Raw genomic sequence first — 20,811 nt, forward strand, 5'->3', positions numbered from 1 at the left:
GATATGCCAAAGTCACATGCTCTAGTCACTTCAAAGTAAAAAGAAGACTCATCAGCATAAGCTATGGTAAAAACCTAGCAAGACAACATCTTCATTAGCTTAGCCAAGGAAAAAGTGCATACAATACTTATCGAGTATACAGGAGGTACCCATGGGGGCCCACTCACCTACCATGAATTCCTTGTTACAAAGCAACAATGACCTAAGAAAGCCTGCACCTTAGGCATCTCTACCAAAAGATTAATATTCATATTCTTGTGGGAACAAATGAAACAAGTTTCCAAACAGAAATGAGCTGGTATCAGTAAGGTTGTCTTTAATGAAGGTGATTTACAGAGCTGATATCCACAGAATAAAGATACCACCCCTGCACATGTAAAACATGTTTTTGTACTTCTGTCAGACATGCCAAATAATAGGGGAAAGCACTTCATTCTGAAGCTAAAGAGCCATCATAGTTTTGAAAAATAACAAACACTATAGTAAAACTAGATAATGATGCCCTTTTCCCCACATGGTTTGACAAAACCTGCATTTCACAATCACCATCTTTATGAAAATTCTACTGTATACAAAAGGTGTGCTCTGTCCATTGTAAATATGGAACACACATACTAAAAGTGAACTCTTATCTATTACTGATTCATCAGAAATGTAGCTGGGACGACAAGAAAACTTAATAAAAGTATTAAAAAATGATGATCAGGATTTATTGGTGATAGTTATATACATAGTGCATATCACATTATTGTATGGAATGGCCAGATGAACATGAGGTATGGTCATGTTCAAACAGTTGGCAAAACAGGCCAAGACCTAGCTAATACTATAAACAGCTTCTGCAGCACTAGCCATCGGGGGTCATGATTGTAACTGTTATTTTAACACCAGCAGTGACTTGTAAAACCCGCAAAAGTCATGAATCTGGAGGTGGTAGTCCCTTGTGGTCTCTGAAAAACTGAACATTACAGTAATACCACTAGACTTCAGGTGAAACCCATGCCTAACAAAAAACCCAACAGTACACAATGCATCGCTCAGCTATTGCACATGAAAAATAAGAGAGGTACTGAAACCAAAGTATACACAAATATACTCGACAAAACCTTGGAAAGATCATTTTTTTCATTACAAGAACCAAATCCTACCTTCCCTTCTCAACAAATTTCATGAATGTCCCAAAACCGAAAACATGTAGAACTTGACTAGTAAAAATAAAATTATAATTTTCTCTTAAAGGCAGCAAAAATGGTCCCACTAACCCCACTGTGACTGCAAAAAACTATCACTTTAAGCTGAACATACAATATTTTTCTTCAACTGATTTTTAATGTTTACCTATTTTACCCAAGACCTTTATGGTCTTATCACCCACATGGTGCAACTATGTTATATTAATCTACTACTGAAGTTATACTTTTCTTGCAACTTATCTATAAAAAAAATATAATAAAAAGCAATTACTAATGGTGACTGATGAAAGTTGACTGGAGTAGCAGGAATATTTTACGACATCATGATGCAATCATCACCCACCATTTTAAAGTGGCAAGAACAATAATTTTACAATGAATACTGTAGTTAACTGTATGACAAGTGGCTCATCAAAGCTTACCAAACCTGGCAGACTTACGTAAGATACACATTCCAAACCCTGATCGAAAAATTACCTTTCTAACCTGTGAGGTACGATTCTAAATTTCCAGTTCCCGTATGTGAGGAAAAATGTCTAAAACAACAATAATCAACAACAATAAAAAAAAAAAAAAATACATGCATTGATGAGACCGGGACTATCACCAGAATATGGCTAATGAGATATATGTGTTGTCTAAATATATACACAAACATTTCCTAACATTTCACGTGAGCTCTACAAATGCTTATGACAGTATATCATAATACCAACATTTTCATGCACACACACATATACACTCTTGCACATCTCAGCTGACTTTCCATTTACAAAAAATCAATTTATGTGAATAAAATAGTTTGGCCTAGCAAAACTACATACAAATATCTTTTAAAAAATTCAATGTAATAAATAATAGCTAAGGTACATAGGTTCCAGAAAACCTTCTTAAAATACATTTAAATACATTACAGTTCAAGATAAACTTACACCACCATAAATCTTAAAACACATCACGACCATACCAGGCATCAAGTCACGAAGATACAGCATATCGGGAAAAATATATAAAAGAAATGTCCTGTACCTTCCCCTCATACATTTAAAAAAAATCACAGTCTTTGGTCACACAAAATCCTTCATCATTCACTTGATTCACATACTCCTGGTCAAACAATAATAATTTACTCATCCTCCTCCTCCTCTTCGTCGTCATTATTTCCTGTCCTAGATATGTCCATGGGTTCTCCCATGAAGTTATATTCAGCAGTGGCCATGTCAATAGCCCACTGGAATTTGGCACGATGAGTCTTATTGAAAATCTTTTCAACTGGAACATTATATTTCTTGCACCAAGCAACAGAAATACGTGGATCCAAATAATTTAGCTTGGAGGTCCCGAGGGCAATAGTCTTGTTTTCCTCCTTATCTGTGGCTGACAATTCAAGTTTTTCTAACTGTTCCCGCAAGCGTTCAACAGCTTTCTTCTTCTTTTCGTAGAGAATTCTTTCTTTCTGTGTGCCTCCAGATTTAGCTTGCTTCTTCAATTTTTTTAGTTCCCTTTCAGCCTCGTCAACAATCTCCCTCTTATCATCAATTTTCTTTTGCAGATTTGCCATTGATTTATCAAAGGTTTTGGGAGCAGCACGTTGATGGTTACAAAGGATGGCTACAGCCCTATTAGCTCTGTTATAGGCTAATATTTTTGCAGGGATAGGATCATCAGGGTTTGTCATTTCTTCCAGTTGCTCTTGTAAAGTTCGAGAAGCATTGTAAGTACGGAAAACCTTTGCAGTAAGGCCTTCCATCAATTCGTTCAAGTGTTTATTCAAAATTTGTGTCTGAAAAGATAAAATTTTACAAATTACATATACAATCTCGCAGATATGTTTAAGGCCAACTACCGATATGAGTTACTCAACATTCTTCCACTTAATCTCAGTCTACTTTAAAGTCTAAAACCTCATAAGGTTAACAGCTGAAAAATTTCAATTGCCTAATGGGACACAGAAGTGAATGGATGTACTGAGTTTTAATGTGTGGACATAATGCATTTCAAACACATGCAAAGTGATTGTGCTGCAAAGGTAAACAGGTCCCATACCTCACATGCCTACTATACTCTGTACATAATGCATTAACCATATAAGGCAAAATTATGTATCTGCAGTGTTAATTTTTAGACTAAAATAGGCATTCAAATGTGAACTAATCAGTTGAAAAATTTATTTATTCATATGTAGAACAAACCTGTGTCTTAACATTTGGATTTGTCATGTTTGGAATTTTTAAACCATTAACCATATGAATGAGTGATTAAGATAAAATCTTGCCTACTGATTGGTGACCAATTACGAGTGAATAATGAGGTTATCTTGCTCATGTCTATTCCAGATATCCCAGAGTTCTTGATGGTTCAAATACTGAAGACCCACATAAAACAACTTAAACCTACTAAAATACAATTTTAACTCTGATTTATTACACTTCCAGCATTTGCATTTAATTCACAGGTGTTCTGTTCACAGTTCTGCATGTATAACTAATGCTTGAATGGAAGGACCAAACTTAATACTCAACTTTCATATCTTTTGGTCAATGAACTGCTATGGTTCCACCCCACCTTCTTGGCTATTTAGAACTCATTAATCAACTTAATTACTGAAAAAGTCTCAAATATCCATTCACTTTTGATCAAAGATTTAATTCTTAAATTCTCACTAGAGTTTACTTTGCACAAAGTTTGTAAATATTCTAATAAATACATCTATTAAAGGACTTGACCAATACCTTCAAACTGTCAACTCCTTGTACCTGGTATTTCAATCACAGGAACTCCCAAGAAACCAGTGAATTTTCTCCTAAATGACATTAAATCAAGAATTACCTAGTGAAGGAGCAAGCAAGAAAGAATGTTTACTTCTTTTCCAAGAAATGCTACAATTGCTTCTTGCCATTCCATGGGCAGTTTTTTACTTTTCCTTTTTAAGTGGACAAACAAATTTACTGCATGCCATAATCAAAGTATTCATTCTAATGTACTTTTTTAGTCATTTTAACATGAAGCTGCCTTATCACAACTCAAAATTTTGCTAAAAGTTTCTTTCATTCGCATGCACCATGGTCAACAAATATCCAACATATGCCTATGCTTTAAGGATGTTTAGTAGCAAGTAAGTAGAGCTTGTTTTTAATACAATTGCCAAAATGGTTAAAATATGAACATTTACACATTCTACTCCCAAAAAATAAATAGTTTATTAATTTCTCTGGAAATGGCAACAGTGAGAAACATCTCAGTTCCTGGTTAAGCCAAAGAAATAGTGTAGGCAAATGCTATGCCTATTTTCATTGTCAGTGTAATCTATATTTTACTGACATCATTTTACAGTGCTTTTTGTTATAACCATTTTCTAAAGTAACACTACTGTAGATAGAAAACATCAATAAAGATTAAGCATTTCTTTTATGTTTTTCTCAAGAATTCTTAACTCATTTTTGGGTCAAAACTTGACCAACTATTTCATGCACAACGCACAAGAAAACCAACTTCCAAATAGGATTCTTATATTAAAAAACCAACTTCCTAACCAGGCTTGTTATATTAAATGACAAGCCTTAGTCATAAACTTGTCATGAAACCTGACATCCTGAACCCAGTTAAAAACAGATGAAAATTTCAATGCTTATCAACACCTTATTTTACAAAACAGTCAAATTGTACATAACTTAAAATATGGACTAAGAACAAGAACTCTCACTTACATTTAACCTGTCAAAGAGGTCATCTCCATCCTGTTTGTTTTCCATGAAGAGTTGCAAATTCTTGAACACCCTTTTTTCAACTGCTACTTCATTCAAATAACGAATAGAATCTTTACCAAGGAAATCAAAAGCCACTACGTATTCTTTTCCATCTTTTTCTTCATGTAGCGTTATATGCTCAACACGCAAAGAACAACAACCTACTGTGTCAGCTTGATCCTCATCCTTTTCATTACCAGCTCGAAGGGCAAGCTGCAATAAGAAGTATCAACTGATCAGTTTAAATTAATAAAGTTCACAGTGTACCCACTATTACTCTTATTCATCACTGAAACCTATCAAAAATGTTTTAAGATCTCAAAATACCAAACAACTTTAAACCAATATCCACTACTATGTAATTGAAACTAAATTAACTTCCACAACTGTTACTCCTGCACATTCAAATAACCATTGCAAGTACTATTGAGCTACTTTATACTTAACTAGGATAACACTCAAATTACAGAAAAAGTCCTCTCTGACGTATGTCACGATTAATGAACACCATGGACAAATATATATCCTACATTAAAAATCACCAGTCAACAAGTAACACATCAACTTTATGAACTTCTGTAATAATCAGTTACATCATTGTTACTTTTTGCTATGCTACCATTTTAGATAAGATACATCTCAAATCTCTAAATAGAATTTTGTGTAAAGAAAGTGTCTGTAGGGTTGAGGTGCTACTATATATACTTCCTAAAAACAGATTTTCAAAAGATTTACAAGCAATAATTACCTTATCAATGAAGTAAAGAGCCACAGCTCGCTGCCGTACTTTCATTTCTTTACTCTTGAAGTCTAATCGGTACTGTTCTCGAATCCTATCTACAATTTGGTGCAATCTTCGCGCAGTTTCGTATTTTTGCCAATCTTTCTCGCCTTTTAGCTTGGAAGCAGCATTAAGCATAACATACTTGGTTTGTCCTTGAATATTTTCCACCCAACATGCCAACCAAGTAACTTTTGGATCACAACGTACCTGCACAAAAGATGACAAAATTACATCCCTAGATTAAGGCCCGATCCCCAGTTCAAACATTCAGTGCATGTATTCAATAGTTATTCTACATTAGCTATTCTACTTTCTTTCCAGGGGTCTTTAGTTTCCAGATAACATCAGTATTTCAAGTTTTACTTATATAAATTTTTTTTTTAATCATCTATTTTTCTGTTGCCGTCTTCTAGGTAGGTAGCTACTGCTTACAATGTTACTTGTGCAGTAACACTATAGTTGAATACAGGTCCTTTGCAATAATCCATTTACAGTTACAAGGTTTTCTGTGGACAGTAATTGCTTTTCAACCATTCCCTTTGGTCGTCTTGAATTTTTAACCCTAACTAAAAAAAACATCTGGGTGAGCCCTAGTTGTTAGACTGCTGTATTTTGTAAATAAAGTATAACTACTTTACAAAAATTGCATCACATTACAAACTTTATTATTCGTAACTGTATTTCTTTTTATATTCCATATGTTAATTAGTTTGAGAAAAAACCTTTATATGAAAAAAGTAGAATCAATTCAAACAAGTGAAAAATAAAACAAGTAAATTCCTTGTTTCATGCAAGTTTTTAGGTATTTTATCTGAAACATTATGAAATAGACAAGCCAAAAAGACATTCATTTGACAACTGGGTCAGACCAGTCTTGTCAATTCCTCAACTTCACAGAAGCGACCCTACTTGCCAAACAAAATGGCAGTTACTTTATGAAAAAGAAGAAATTAAAGTACAGTAGACAGCTTAAAAGAACTAGATAATATACTGGCTCAGAAAAACTGGGGTCCACCAAGGCAAAATTCTCAGGTCACACAAGGGCCAGAGACCATCACTAAATTGGCTAGAGTACTGGACAACAACTTACCTCCTTCCATTTGTGCCCATCTGGTGGCCTGGGGATCACAGAGTCTTTTGAGCAGTTTATGATGATATCTTCGGGCATTGTTCGTCTCTTCACCATACCCTGTTTAGGATGCTCTCCTCGACCTCGGAAAAGACCTGGCGGCTCTACTTTAAAGTTTCCAATACGTTGCCTGTGACCGTCAATAGTACACCAACCATATTCTTTCACAATTTCTTCATTCTTCTCTTTGAGAGCTTTCTTCTCTTCCTTGGTTCTATTCTTTCGCTCCTCATTCTTTTGCACATAATATGCATGTATTCTTCTAAAATCACATTTCTTCAAGTCTGTTATAATTTCTTTTTCCTTTGGCGTCATGCTCTATGGATTAAATAAATTAAATCAATATTAAACTAGCGTAGATCATGTTCTTACTATACACAGAAGATATCTGAAAATTACTAATCAAACTAGAATGCTACTTGCAAATACTGTAAAAGTCCTATTTTACCCAGTATCCAACTGATTCAACATACAACATTTCTTAAAATTAGCCCCAACCTGCCAATTGCAATTTTCATAATACTATGTGGTACCTGTCTAACTAGATGTTGTTGCAGTATTAAGTGTTTTATGATAACCATCTAAATAAAGTGAGTTCGAATGAGTCCTCTTAATTGGTGTACAGTAATAGCTTTCATAAATGAAATGCATACAAAGGCCGAGTTTCAATTAATCAATGATAACTGTATTTGCCTAATGATGTAATGACAACTGCATTTCAAAAGTTAATAAAAATTTTAAAATAATGCAAATAGAAAAATGAATGTAATTACAATAATAATAATCTACATTTTGTAGAATAAAACAAACATGACTGCATAACCAGTAACTTATTGTATGGTTAAAAACAATAGCCTATGCTGTATAAAATTTAACAATAATTTGCACTATGCTATCTTTATCTGTATTTCCCTCTTATACACCCAACCTCATGTCACGAAGCATTTAGGTAATAGGGACTTAACTTCTTCAAAATCTTCAAAACAAAAAAATAAATTAATCAAAACATTAAACAGAAATCTGATACTTTACACCACCTAAAACTGACTTCAACTATGTATCACCCTTTGTAAACCCACACACTTCTATAGTCTTTACCTTTCTCCAATCCTTGAAGAAGTTGCTGTTGAAAACCTCTTTAGTTGTGTACTCATGATCCAACATTCTTGCATAGAACCCAGCAATTTCCTCTGTAGTGTCTGACAAATCTAAAGGTTGACCTTCATAATATAATCTAACATTACCGGGCAATTGTTCATATGAGTCAGCCATCTTTGGTCCCCTATGCTCAAGGAATGTCCATTTGAGATCGTCATCTCTTTTAGTTTCCTCCCACCTGAAAAAAGATTTTTGATGGTAAAAACACATTCAGTCTTCATCCTGGTGTTAAGAAAAGATTTATATGAATGACTTATCCATACTTTACCTAATTCACCATATGAATTCAGGGCTTGACTGGAAGCCAATGTACAAGGTATCTACAAACATACAGCGTATATACCATGATATCAACCAAAACTATAGCATATAAGACAGTAAAAATTGGTGCTTAATTGACAGATTTCTCATTGCAATTAGTAAATATTGGAAACTGTTTCTTACAGCACTATTAATTGAAGTTGGATTTTCAAGGAACACTACTAAGAAAACATCACCACCAACCAATAAAGTATAAGTCCAACAATTTTATGCAAGCATTAACTCATACCCTGTATGGAAACAGGCTATGTGATGGCATGGAATACACTGAAAATAGACCACCACAGCTCCTCTATACCCGTAACTTGTTAATACTTTACACACACAATAATAGTTCCCAGAAAGTTGTATACAATAAAAATGTATCAAGGTACATCTATGGATCGATGATGCAAGAACTTGTACTCGCAGGAAATCAATTCAATGGTCTGAGAAGTTAAAAGTACTTAAGCCTCTGCCCTGTTAACCACCATCCATACACAGCTTCCCCTGCCCACCCCACCCCACAAAAAATATACTGTACATATATACATTTATACTGTAAATAAAATTTCAATGTAGTGATTCTTTGAATGCTACAAGGTAAAGGAGGGAAGGTTCAACATTATTTGAAATTTTTATAAATTTTTCCATGGGGCAGGGGCTCCATAAATGTTATACAATGGGGTTGGGAAAAACATGGACAAATGATTTGTCCCAACAATGTATGTCAGAAATGCAGGGCTGAAGTGGGTTAAATGCAGTTCAGGAGATAGCCTACAATATCTCAAGAATGGCCATAATTATCAACAATTTTTATGGAACAAATCTTGTTCAAAACACTATGAAATGTTTGAAAAAAAAACTCAGGAAATTTAAAGAAGATAACGAAGATGGCCGCACGAAGATATCTTTTTTATTATACTACAGAAAATTGTGTATGAAGTGCAGCACAGGTGAGATGATTTGAGAAACTGATACAATGAGAATTTCTTGTCTTTTGTCTATATAATTATTTTCATCCCTGAGGTTGGCTGGTACCACACTTGGCGTCCCGTGGAGCTTCCACCATGTTTAGCACCAGCCGCTCGAGGACAAACATAAAAACAAACAAAAGACAACAAATTTCTCATTATATTAAGATTTTCAAATTATCTCACCTCTGCTGCATCATTTCTATACTGTCACCCAAATAATTATAAAAATAAACAATATCTTCGTGCACCTATCCTATACTAGGTAAAGCAACACACTTGCTTAGTCTTCACCTTTGCAATATACATGCAATCAAAGGTAGGTTGTGTCTTGTGACATGGCTATTCAAATTCACCCAATTATACCTGTTATTTATAACATCAACCAAAAGCAACATTTTCATTTTGGATCCCCTCAACACACTACGGAACAAGTTATTTCAAACTTACAATGCAACATGAACACCTACTGATGACATGTGAACAATTTGTAAGTTTAACTTTAATTTCACTGGTAAATAAAGGCATTTTTTTCTACAAACTGTGTTGAGTTCACCAAATATTTGAAATGCATTAGTTATGATTAGCCTATGGTAGAATACTTGTTTTGCCGTGCTGGAAAGTATAACCTATTTTACAAATGGAGGGGAGTGTTCTCAAACAGGTGAGCAAAGTAAATCTGTTGTACTTTTTCGCTACACTAAGGAATATGGAAGGGGGTGCAGAAGGGACAAGATCCCCTTGGCAGGTAAGATAATGAGGAGCGAGTGTAGAATGACGGGAACAAGTTCTGCAGAACCTTTCCTAAAATGCCATGTCCTGACCTAACCTGACCTTGCTGGGGGTTGCCAGGAGAACCTTGTTACAAATAAGGGAGCGAATGCAGTGAGGGTTTAGGACTACTTTAGGCCTAGATCAACCAAACCTAACCTCGAACACAGTGCCCTAAACTGGCCAGGGGGCTTTGCCCTCCCTGGACCCCAACCCAAGGTCGTGACCCCTCAATACTGCACCCTAGCTAACTATTCAGTCATTACTCTAAATTGCTCACAGCTCATTTAAACTCTTTGTTGTTCTCAGATATGGTTAAAAGTAGGTTATGTTCTTATGTATAATGCTTATCCATTAGTTTTGAAAAAAAAAAAAAAAAAAAAAAAGTCCTAGCCTACCCCAGTTGCTCCACCTAGGGTAAGCAACAAGGCAGGTTAAGCAGTCGAAAAATGTTTGCTATCTTTAGCGAGAAACTTACTGACTATACTCTAAAAACTAAGCCATCCTTGAATGCATAGGCTAGCATACACAACGAAACTCACTTCTTTAAATGCTTACGCTTTCTGGAATAAGAGTTGGCATTCCGGAGATGATGGGCCACAACTGACAACGAAGGAATGGTAGAAAACTCCTGGGAGATGCCCTTGGCAAGTAAGCACCTGCCATACGCTAACAACTGCATAACTGCTTCGTCAAAATGTTTTCCAATTTTAATATGGGCTAGGCTAGCATCAAATACAACCCATCGCAATTTGCAGGTACATTCACCTTTCAACACCCTAAAATACAATGTCTATATTTCTCCACAACAACCATGTTTCTAACTTTTCTCATGCTATTTACTAAAAATACTGAAGATCCTCTCCAACACACATTATTCACACCAAAACAATACATCCGACCAAGTGTAAACATGTGGGCAGCCATTTTGAAACAGCTGAGAGTTGACGGTAGTGACATCTGGTGGTGGATTCCACGAACTTAATGTGGAGGCACCTTTTGAACAATACAGGACACTAAACACCATCCAAGAATGTTTTTTTTTTTATCCCACAGGAAAATGTATCTCCAAATATCATGTTTCAATTCAACACACTTTTTAACAACATAACCAGCTGTAAGCTTACCATCTCCATACGGGTTCTTCTTCTTTCTTCGTTTTCTTAGTAGGAGATTCTGATTTAATCGGGGATGCCAACACTTTGGTGGCTTTGGGTTTCTTGGGCTTCTTCTCTTTTTCCTTCTTCACTTTCTTCTTTTCCTGGGCAAAAAATAATGTCAAGTACAGTAGATGTTTCTGTGGTTCCACCCCCTCTCTCCATAACACACTGCTTTGGTGCTCATGGTTTTATGGTAAACAATTACATAAACTTAATGAATTACAATACACATATACTTTCATCACTTATCTATACAATTACCATATTTACAGAATAAAACATAACACCTGGGCAGCATCATCTACCTTATATTAAAACCACTCATCTTAAAGATACAATGTACCCATTGTATAAATATTCCAAAGGTTTGAAATGAGTTGGAACAGAAAAAATAAGATGAAAAGTTGAAAAAAACCGTATTGCAATTTTTCCTAAAGCATAAACCTGTAAATGTTCCCATACTTACTGGCTTAAAGTCTTCATCGTCATCATCTTCCTCCCTATTTTTTTTTCTCTTCTTCTCTTTTGCGTCTGGCTTCTTCCCTTTTATTCTAAATGAAAGAGGTTTGTCATCTTCATCATCATCATCTACCTCTTGTCTCATACGCTTCCTAGCTGACTGTAATATGTAATAAGTTTAGAATGTAGAAAAAAAAATCCAATATGTCAAGTTAGTATTCACTATTTCACATGTTAAACAAATCTATTGGTTGTCATCCAACAATAAAAATTATGGAAAACAATCTACATCAATAAAAAAATAACAAATAACTAATCCAAACTTCCCACTTCCTTTACACTATAACCACTGCTATGCAATTCAAACAATCTACCGCAAGGAGACCATGCATTATACATCCTATACAACTGCGTAAGTGCACCCTCAGTTACAACTTTAATTTTAAAACGTGAATGCTTGAAAACATTGAAATCAAGATTTCCTACTACGTACGTACGATGATGGCAAAGTATAAATATATATAAATAATAATTATTATATCTTCTATGATATAATAATAATTATATCATAGAAGAGATATTAAACACTAAAAGGTAAAAAAGGAAATAGCTACAATGTAAACTTTAAAACAAAAACATATGATAAAAAGCTACCATGCAAATTACAAAAATCTAAAAGTCATTATATAATTAAAAATATATAGAACAAGAGTAACATATAATATCATAATAGGCCATGCTATTTGCATTCTGAAAACTATATTTCTTTCCACACTACTACATTCAAATGCATTAAAAATAAATGTGGTTTTCCAAATGAAAACTGCACTAAAACTATACCTCAAGTATTTAAAATAGCAAATCTTTAATGTAATTTGTATTTTTCCTAACATACAAACCTAAAGGTCTTTACATACGATTTAGCTTGTGTCTACAAGCTAAATCCTATGTGAAGACCGAAGGTCTGTATTTATGTAGGAATAACTTAAAGTGCTATGTTCTGCTACAACACCTTTCCATAGTGAATTCCCTTAAACCTGTTCAAGTTTTCTGCCAAATTTCTTCTTTCCACAGTGCATTCCTGCTACATTTACTCAAATGTCTACCAAACTTCCCCTTTCCACAGTGAATACACTTTAAACTTATTCAAATCACCTTCACTGTATCAATTATTATTAAATCTCTGCTTATTTCCTAACAGCTTGTCCTACTTTCCTTTGACAGGCTATTTATACTTTTAAATAAAAACAGCATCACTGTACGAGCATACTTGGCATAAGCAGTACAAGGCTAACCCATTAAACAACCTGCCCCATTCGTGTATGCAGGAGGCTTAATCCCAAAATACACTGAAGGGTTGTTCAAATGTTCTCTGCTGAAACTGAGGCATATCTCATATCATGTTACGTGCCCTCAAACAATGTCAACCAAAACAAACTACAGCTCTGGCCAGTTCCTCATACACTGCTTTCCATGAAATATGAGCAATTCTTAACAATACTCTTACAACTTATATTTCCACTACTCGCCAAAAGCATTTTTTCTTATATGACTAAGTATTAAAACAAAGGTGACAACTATATTTAAGTTCAACTAATTTGTTCCACAGCTGAAGTCCTCATGCATTAACCTGTGCTTGGACAATCAATATCAATATGGGGCAGTCCCAAGCAAGATTTTGTATATGCGAGCCATATGAGACAACTTTATATTAAGTCATGTGCACCTTAGCAAGTCAATATACAAAAAGCCTGGGCTATATGCCTACCAGAGCCCTAGAATCTAACAAAACGAGGGCAAAATACTTTCGATTATTCCTTCTCTCCCCCCTCCAAATATTTTCGTGCATGGCTGTCCTGAAGAAGCAAACTGAAAACTAAGGCAAAACTTAGTTCATAAAATAACATGAAAACTTTGACCTCAAAACATAATCAAGAGCAAATGACCAATATCAAATATCCCTACCAGCCTTAATTCTTTATCCTACAGTTAAAAAAATAGATAACTGGTTCACATCACCACATTTTTACAAGTATAATTGGAGCCTAAAAGAAGGTAGAATTCTACATAATTTTACAATAAAGCACCAATCTGAACATCATTACATGGGAACAAATATGCTACAGCATTCACAAAAGTAACCCAGATGTGGGCAAATGAAAGGCTATATCAGAAAGGCAACTGATAGTGAAGATCAAACCATACAATACTTTTTGTTCATATGCATGCCACAAACTTCCAAGGTATGAGCAGTACAGCCATCATCCATCTAGAAGCAATAAAGTACCTATACTGAGTAAGACAAGTCACTCACCAATGGGACATCATCATCATCCTCATCATCCTCATCCTCATCCTCATCCTCTCCTCCCTCATCTTCGTGCTGTTCTTGCTTAACCCTACTCACCAGCGGAATGTCATCTTCCTCCTCATCCTCTTCCTGGGGCTCTTCCTTGACTGGCTCATTGATCACAAGCTTGTCTTCTTCCTCAGACTCCATGGGTTCTTCCTTCACAGCTACATCCTCCATTGGCAGTGGAGCTTCTGTGGGGATTTCCATTTCCACTGGTTCTTCTTTCACCTCTGCCTTTACCTGAACCAATGATGTATAATCTTTTAGTTATGAGTTATATATCAAAATTTTCTGTGCAATGAGTCTTACATGAAATTTCCTGGATGTTCATACCAAAGAGTGTAATTTATGATCAATTCTTAAAGAACATTAAACAATGCATTCCTTCAATGAAAGTGATTTAAACCAAGTGGCAACAGTATGAACCAATAGGCAAACAATAACCAAAACCTCTTTGCTCTTTAATTTGTTTACTACATTAGCATTTTTTGTTTGGTAATATCCTGTTGATGAACTTGACAGAAATGGAATAAACAGGAGATCTACTGACCTTTCCATGCGTGAGAAACAAAAATAAAATTTTTTATCAAACCAAGGGTTCTGGCATGTGTATTGTAATCCTGTTCACTAAATACATTTTCAAACTTCTTGTGCTGGATAACATTAACCAAAATACATAAAAAAAAATCCTCTTAAAGTTACTGAGCTGAAAAATATCTGAAATTACTTATGTAAAATATAAATTACATTTACTTGTGGCTATTTTTGCTTTTTGTGACAAGAATAAAAAAATATAAAAGAATCAAATACTGTACCAGAATTTTGAGGAAAAAAAAAAAAAAAAAAAAAAAAAATTAAAATGCTGTCAATTGGACATTGAGAACTTTGATATTTCAAAACAGATTTAGTTGACTGCATTGTCTATGTACAAATGACTTCATTTTAGTCAAAGAAATTAAAACATGTAAGACTGGGGCAGGACAGAATTGGTGGAGAGATGTTATGCCATGGGAAACTGGGGAGTGGAACAGATCATGTGGACTGCTAAACTACATGCTAGACACAGGAGATTTTCCAAAGCAACTGGCAAGATTTTTGTCGGTGACTATCCATAAGAAGGGTATGAGTTCTGTAAACATATGACTATCGCCGCCTTGAGACAGCCTGGGAAAGTGATTCTGATGGTATTAGGGTAAATTGTTTTTTGAGATTAAACTAGCCTTAAGCTGACACACACTCTTGTGCCGAGGGCTGCCTATAAATAAAGGAAACACTGAAGGGTGGAATTACAAAAAAAAGGAAAGGAGAAGCAATTTGGGTTAACTGCAAAAAGGGTACAATAAATACCATCTTTATACTGAAAATGCTGTTTTATTAAGTATTACATTATCTAACTGCAGTGCTAAAAGGTCTATGTATATCCAAAATTCAAAAGGACTAGAGTTAAACATGGAGCTAGTAAAAAGAAAATGGGGGGGAAGACAGCAAAAATACTGTATCAAGAATGATAAGAAACTTTACACTTTGAATCTAAAAGGCAGCAGTCAAGATTCAAGAGAAGCAGAGTAAATGGGTGGGAGAGAGACAGCTGTTGTATGAGCCCTGATCTACTCCCATTATATGATGAATTATAGAGAGGAAAGCAGATGTTGTGGTGTTGGCGGTGAGAATGTTACCAAATTCAGGTACAATGACAACACTACTGAATACTGATTCAAAGGAAAAGATACAAAGGTTGTTATACAAGCTGAAGGAAAAGTAAGAAAAACAGACTACCGTATATATCAATGCGGCAAAGTCAGTGTGTATGGTAACAACAAAATATTGGGAAGAAACTAGCTGTGAGTTAAATATAAGAGGCAAAAAGAATTCAAAAGGTGGACCATTTTTGCTACCTGGGTACCTGGATAAAATCTATGTGCACTGCAACAGGAAGGAACTATAGAATTGGGAATGCAGAGAGAGCATTTAATTAAATGGAAAGTTTGAGGAAAAGCAATAGTATCAAAGAATATGGTCAGCAAGGCATCCACACATGATTTTCTTATGTGTGCAAACATGATTTTCTTACCTATGTGTGTATGTACATAAGCAATGCAAGACAATAGGAATTATTGTTCCAATCAGAACTTTGTATCATATTAATCAATCTTACCTTTTCTCTCTCATGATTCCTCTCCTTATCTCTGTGACGGTCTTTATCACGATCCTTATCTCTGTGTTTGTCTTTGTGCGAACTCTTGTGACTGCTAGAATGGCGATCTTTATCCCTATCCTTCCTCTCTTCATTGCTACTGCTGTGGCGTTTTTCATCACGATGTTTTGATTTGTCTTTGTCAGAGCGCTCCTTGTCTCGGTCACTTTTTTCTCGGCTTTTGTCTTTGTCCCTGTGTTTGTCTTTGTCACTCCTCTCTCGTTCCTTGTCTTTCTCCGTCTCCTCTCCTTGTCCTTATCGCTACTTTCTCTGTGTTTGTGTTTGTCACGGTCCGAATCCCTGTGCTTGTCTTTGTCTTTATCACGGTCACGGTGCTTGTCATCTCTGTCTTTGTGTTCCTTGTCCTTGTGTGAGCTCTTGTGACTAGACCTTTCTATCCTTGTCCCTGTCCTTGTCCCTATCTTTATCCTTGTGGGAACTTTTGTGCCTGTCCTTGTCACGATGCCGATCCTTTTCCCTATCTCGGTCTTTATCCTTGTGTTTGTGCTTGTGCTCTTTATGCTCTCTGTGTTCCGAGGTGTCGTTAGATATTCCGTTGCTGATTCCTGCAAAGGAAAAATAAAGATAAACCTTAAACATTTCAGTTTAAACATTTCTAAGTACAGTATCACATTTACTGAAGCTTTATTTCTATCCTGAAAACTGAACTGTTCTTTTTCTAAAATAACCTCAATCATAGATGAACTTGTAAAATAAAAAGGATTATTCTGAAATTCTTTGACAGTATGAAGAAAACTAGAAATACAGTAGCCACACTCAGGAGTGAGGTGTTCTTTTATTTTTCCGCTGAAGGTAAAAAAAAAGAAAAAATCTGGGTATGAATAAGCAAGTGGCATGAGAAGGTGACAGATATATAACACAATGCAAACAAATGCAAGAGTGAAAACTGAATTATGCTATGTGGTGATATGCTTGTACGAGTAGATTGGAAACAGACAACAGAATGACAGCAACGGTGTATAACTTGAGGTTTCAGGAAGGTGAGGGAGGTATACCAAGAAAATGCTAGTACTTGTACTGTACAGTGTAATTCTTCAGTACACAAAAATAAGGGAACAAGAAACACACTAAATGACCTTAAAAACTGAAGACTTTTTATTTTAAAGTGACAATAATTTTATTACGTAAACTGTATTCATGTCAGACTTTAAGTTCTTACATATATTAAACATAAATTGTGGAAAATTTAAATACTAGAATCCTGAACTATTATTCTTCATTTCCCGAATAATATGAAAGAGGCATATGCACCCCATAAAAACGGCAGTCAAATCCAATGACCTAAGAGAAACAGTTCCTTAATATTTGCCTCCTCTCCCAGCCAATGTTTAGATTATTTAGAAGATAATTTAAGTGAAACTTTCAATTCTATCAGTAGTCTAGGTATAAAAGTTGAATTTAATTAATCTTTAAGAGATTAAACTGCTCCAACTGCTAAATATGCCTCCAAAATTATGGATTTATAGTTTAATTGATGTACATTATTTTAAACTGATTCAGGCTTGCCTGAAGTACAGGGATTATTCTCATAATTGAGGGAAATTTCTTTAGTCTTCCTCCTTGACAGTTAGTCCATTTGATCAATATTTCTACTCTTATCTCATCTCTCAATTCTCTTTTCCTCCACCCTAAAGGGGCTAAGGATCTCTTTCTAAGATACTGGGTTATTTCAAAGTTCTGTTTAAGCTCATGGAGAAGACTCCTCTCAAGTGGCCTCGTGACTCCCCTACGGCAACTTCATCCTACAACTACTCCGGAAATTTGCAACCATCAAATTAAAAGCTTCACTGAATACAGTACCTCATTTCTAAGGTTAAAGCTTGGGAATTTGCTTCCTGCTTCTGTTTTTCTGGTCTCATATTTCATCTTTCAAGTGATAAGTAGATTCACTACTCTTTGCTGTTGAACCTTTTCCTACTTCCTCATTTATTCTTTATTTTCTTCAGGCTTGTGCTGGAAAGGGGTACAGAATTATGTTGACGTCCCACTGGCTTTGCTATTAAATTAACAAGAATGTGTTACGTTTACAAATGTAAATGGTAGTAAATACTCAGTTTTCTAAACCACTAGCAGTTCTGTATTTGCAAAAGTATACCTGCATTTAGTTCAGCTCCAAGTGGGAATTATTAAAATAATAAATATGGGTTTTCGTCTGTCTGCTCAAATCAACACTACCCCCCAAAACTGAGAAACTTTGAAAAATAAAAAGTGAAATAACACTTTGGGTATAATAAAACTAAATGAAAATGCCTTGGGAATTATGTCAAAACAACTTAAATCAACGTACTGTTAAAGAACTCGCCATAAAATGCCTAGAATCAAAACGTTTTGAAATGAAGGAAATTAATACAGTACTGCATATAGCTGCTGAGAGAGAGAGAGAGAGAGAGAGAGAGAGAGAGAGAGAGAGAGAGAGAGAGAATGATAGGGGGGGATTGTTGTTCCATTTTGTCATCTCTGCAATCACAAGAATATTAGAGGGTCTACCAATTTCAATACAAGTTGGTTTCATTTCACCGAATTTCGTCTTTGAGTACTCTTAATAATCTTGGATATCATCAATCTGTCGCTTCTAAGGATTTTCGGTGGTATAATGGTGATGACGGCAAAGATAACCTAATTCAAAGAACAGAAACTGTATTTCAATGCAAAGCACTTAATCTACATACTTGTAGGTTATATAAAAAAAGAAAAACCCGCCATCAAAAGTACACTGTAAATTCGAAGCACAGTACGCAAACACTCGGTTCCAATACACACAGCATTACAATTGTTCGGTTTCAACGAAATTTCTCCGTACACAACTCTACGCAGACTAAGGCTACTTAAACTATGATAATTTCGTTATCAGAACAGCAATTTGAGAATTAAAAACGAGAGAAAAAGTCGGCATCTACGACCACTGCTGTGGTAACGCCAGTCTATATAAGAAAACTACACAGAGAAAATCTAATTCACCACAAAATTTATGCCGAAGTAATCATACAATAACAAAAGGCACAAAATAATCGATTTGAAAAAATTATGGTATAGAATTTTGGTAGTGCGAATGAAAAATATACATAAAAAAATACTAAGAGCAAATAAAAATAAATGTTGGCCGCCACTGGCTGTGCAAACATGACCACATGGGGATGGAGAGACAGAAGCCAGAAGCCTCAAAACTTGGCTCCTTTCCAAATAGTTTGCATGTTGGAAACAAACGTTGTGCTGGGTTCGCTTACGGTAAAGTACTACAATGCGTATAACCGTGCGTGTCACTTTCTCATAAAGCGGAGACAGTTCACTGTTGTGTAAGGATACTTTCGATAAAGTCATTGTAATTAGTACACTGTAAGATGCCACTTTTTATTCACGCTGAAACGCAAGGTGTTATGATTCTATTTACCGGGCAATTTGAGTGATTCAACTGGAGGACAGACTAATTTCGGTATTGCTGCTGCGCAAACAAAATCGAGTGACCGATTTAGATAAGACGGAAAATTATCCAGGATTAAAAATAAACTTTGAAGTGGAAAATGTACTCGTTATTAAAAAATAATTAATTTTAACCATACATTCTTGGCAACTAGATCATAATCTTACGGTCTTATATTGTACCTTTTGTGCCTTTCCATAGTAGTAATCGGTACATAACATCAACATTGTTTGTTATTTTCAAAAGTAGTCCACCTTCAAGAAGTTATCTTACAATAAAAATGAAAACGAGCGTGATGCCTCCGTTGGCTGACTACAGTTGATAACAAAATACTTATCGCTGGTTTACTAAACTTTTATCGATTTCTTAATCTCTTGGTCAATATCCGCACAAATAAAACATGATACTAGAACTACCTTACACCACACCACACATGGCAATCATTAAGTAAATCAAAATCCTACTATGAAGAATATAAACGAAATTTCTGTATTTCTCATTCTAAATTATTTCTGGCTTATTAACAAGCATTTAGTATCTTTCGCTATCGGAAATGAACTTGTTTATCCTAAATGATCTTATGGTCGGAGTTCCATGGCAGAGCAATGATCACATGTTCAAGTCTTCAAAATCTTTTGTTAGCTTAACAATAAAAACATCAAATCTTGCTAATGAATTTCTGGGAGAAGCGGTGGTCTGTTTAATTCCAGTGGATAAAAAATTGGATTAATTCAGACATATGGCATTCCATCTCAATTTAAATAGGCTTAGGCCTATGTGTGATAAGGAAATACGCAGACTTTACACAAGTATGATTAATTCTAAAGAATCCCAAAACTTTCCAAGGAAAAAATCGCAAATTCAGGTCTGTCACCCTTGGAACATGGCAGTGGGTGTGATCTTGAATGTACACTCGGCAAGAAAAGTGAAGATACAGTTTTTTTAATCTTCGGACATATATTGCTAAATAATGAGGCATCTGGCAACTTTAGAAAGGGGAGGAGCTTCAGTCTTATTGTGTTTGTTTTTTGCTTGACCTCCAATAACTTTCAATCATATTCTACGGTTCTGAAATCATTGATACTTAAATGCAGTAGTGCTTTACAGTATTGTTCAAGTTGTAATTTGCAGCGACAGTTCTGAGCAAAATA

The 20,811-nt window shown here is 35.1% G+C and overlaps 1 protein-coding gene across 1 annotated transcript in view; it reads right to left on the minus strand.

The window, feature by feature from the left end:
• Positions 1 to 693: 693 nt before the first annotated feature.
• Positions 694 to 20,811, minus strand: part of LOC136838577 (DNA topoisomerase I, mitochondrial-like) — a 30,414-nt gene continuing 10,296 nt past the window's right edge. The window contains 11 exon segments of the mRNA XM_067103767.1: positions 694 to 2,976; positions 4,901 to 5,152; positions 5,688 to 5,930; positions 6,814 to 7,170; positions 7,951 to 8,188; positions 11,183 to 11,316; positions 11,682 to 11,834; positions 13,989 to 14,267; positions 16,183 to 16,452; positions 16,455 to 16,616; positions 16,618 to 16,787. Coding sequence (XP_066959868.1) covers positions 2,320 to 2,976; positions 4,901 to 5,152; positions 5,688 to 5,930; positions 6,814 to 7,170; positions 7,951 to 8,188; positions 11,183 to 11,316; positions 11,682 to 11,834; positions 13,989 to 14,267; positions 16,183 to 16,452; positions 16,455 to 16,616; positions 16,618 to 16,787 — 2,915 coding nt within the window. The 3' untranslated portion in view covers positions 694 to 2,319.

This window comes from Macrobrachium rosenbergii, chromosome 5, assembly GCF_040412425.1.
Source record: "Macrobrachium rosenbergii isolate ZJJX-2024 chromosome 5, ASM4041242v1, whole genome shotgun sequence".
Taxonomy (NCBI): Eukaryota; Metazoa; Arthropoda; class Malacostraca; order Decapoda; family Palaemonidae; genus Macrobrachium; species Macrobrachium rosenbergii.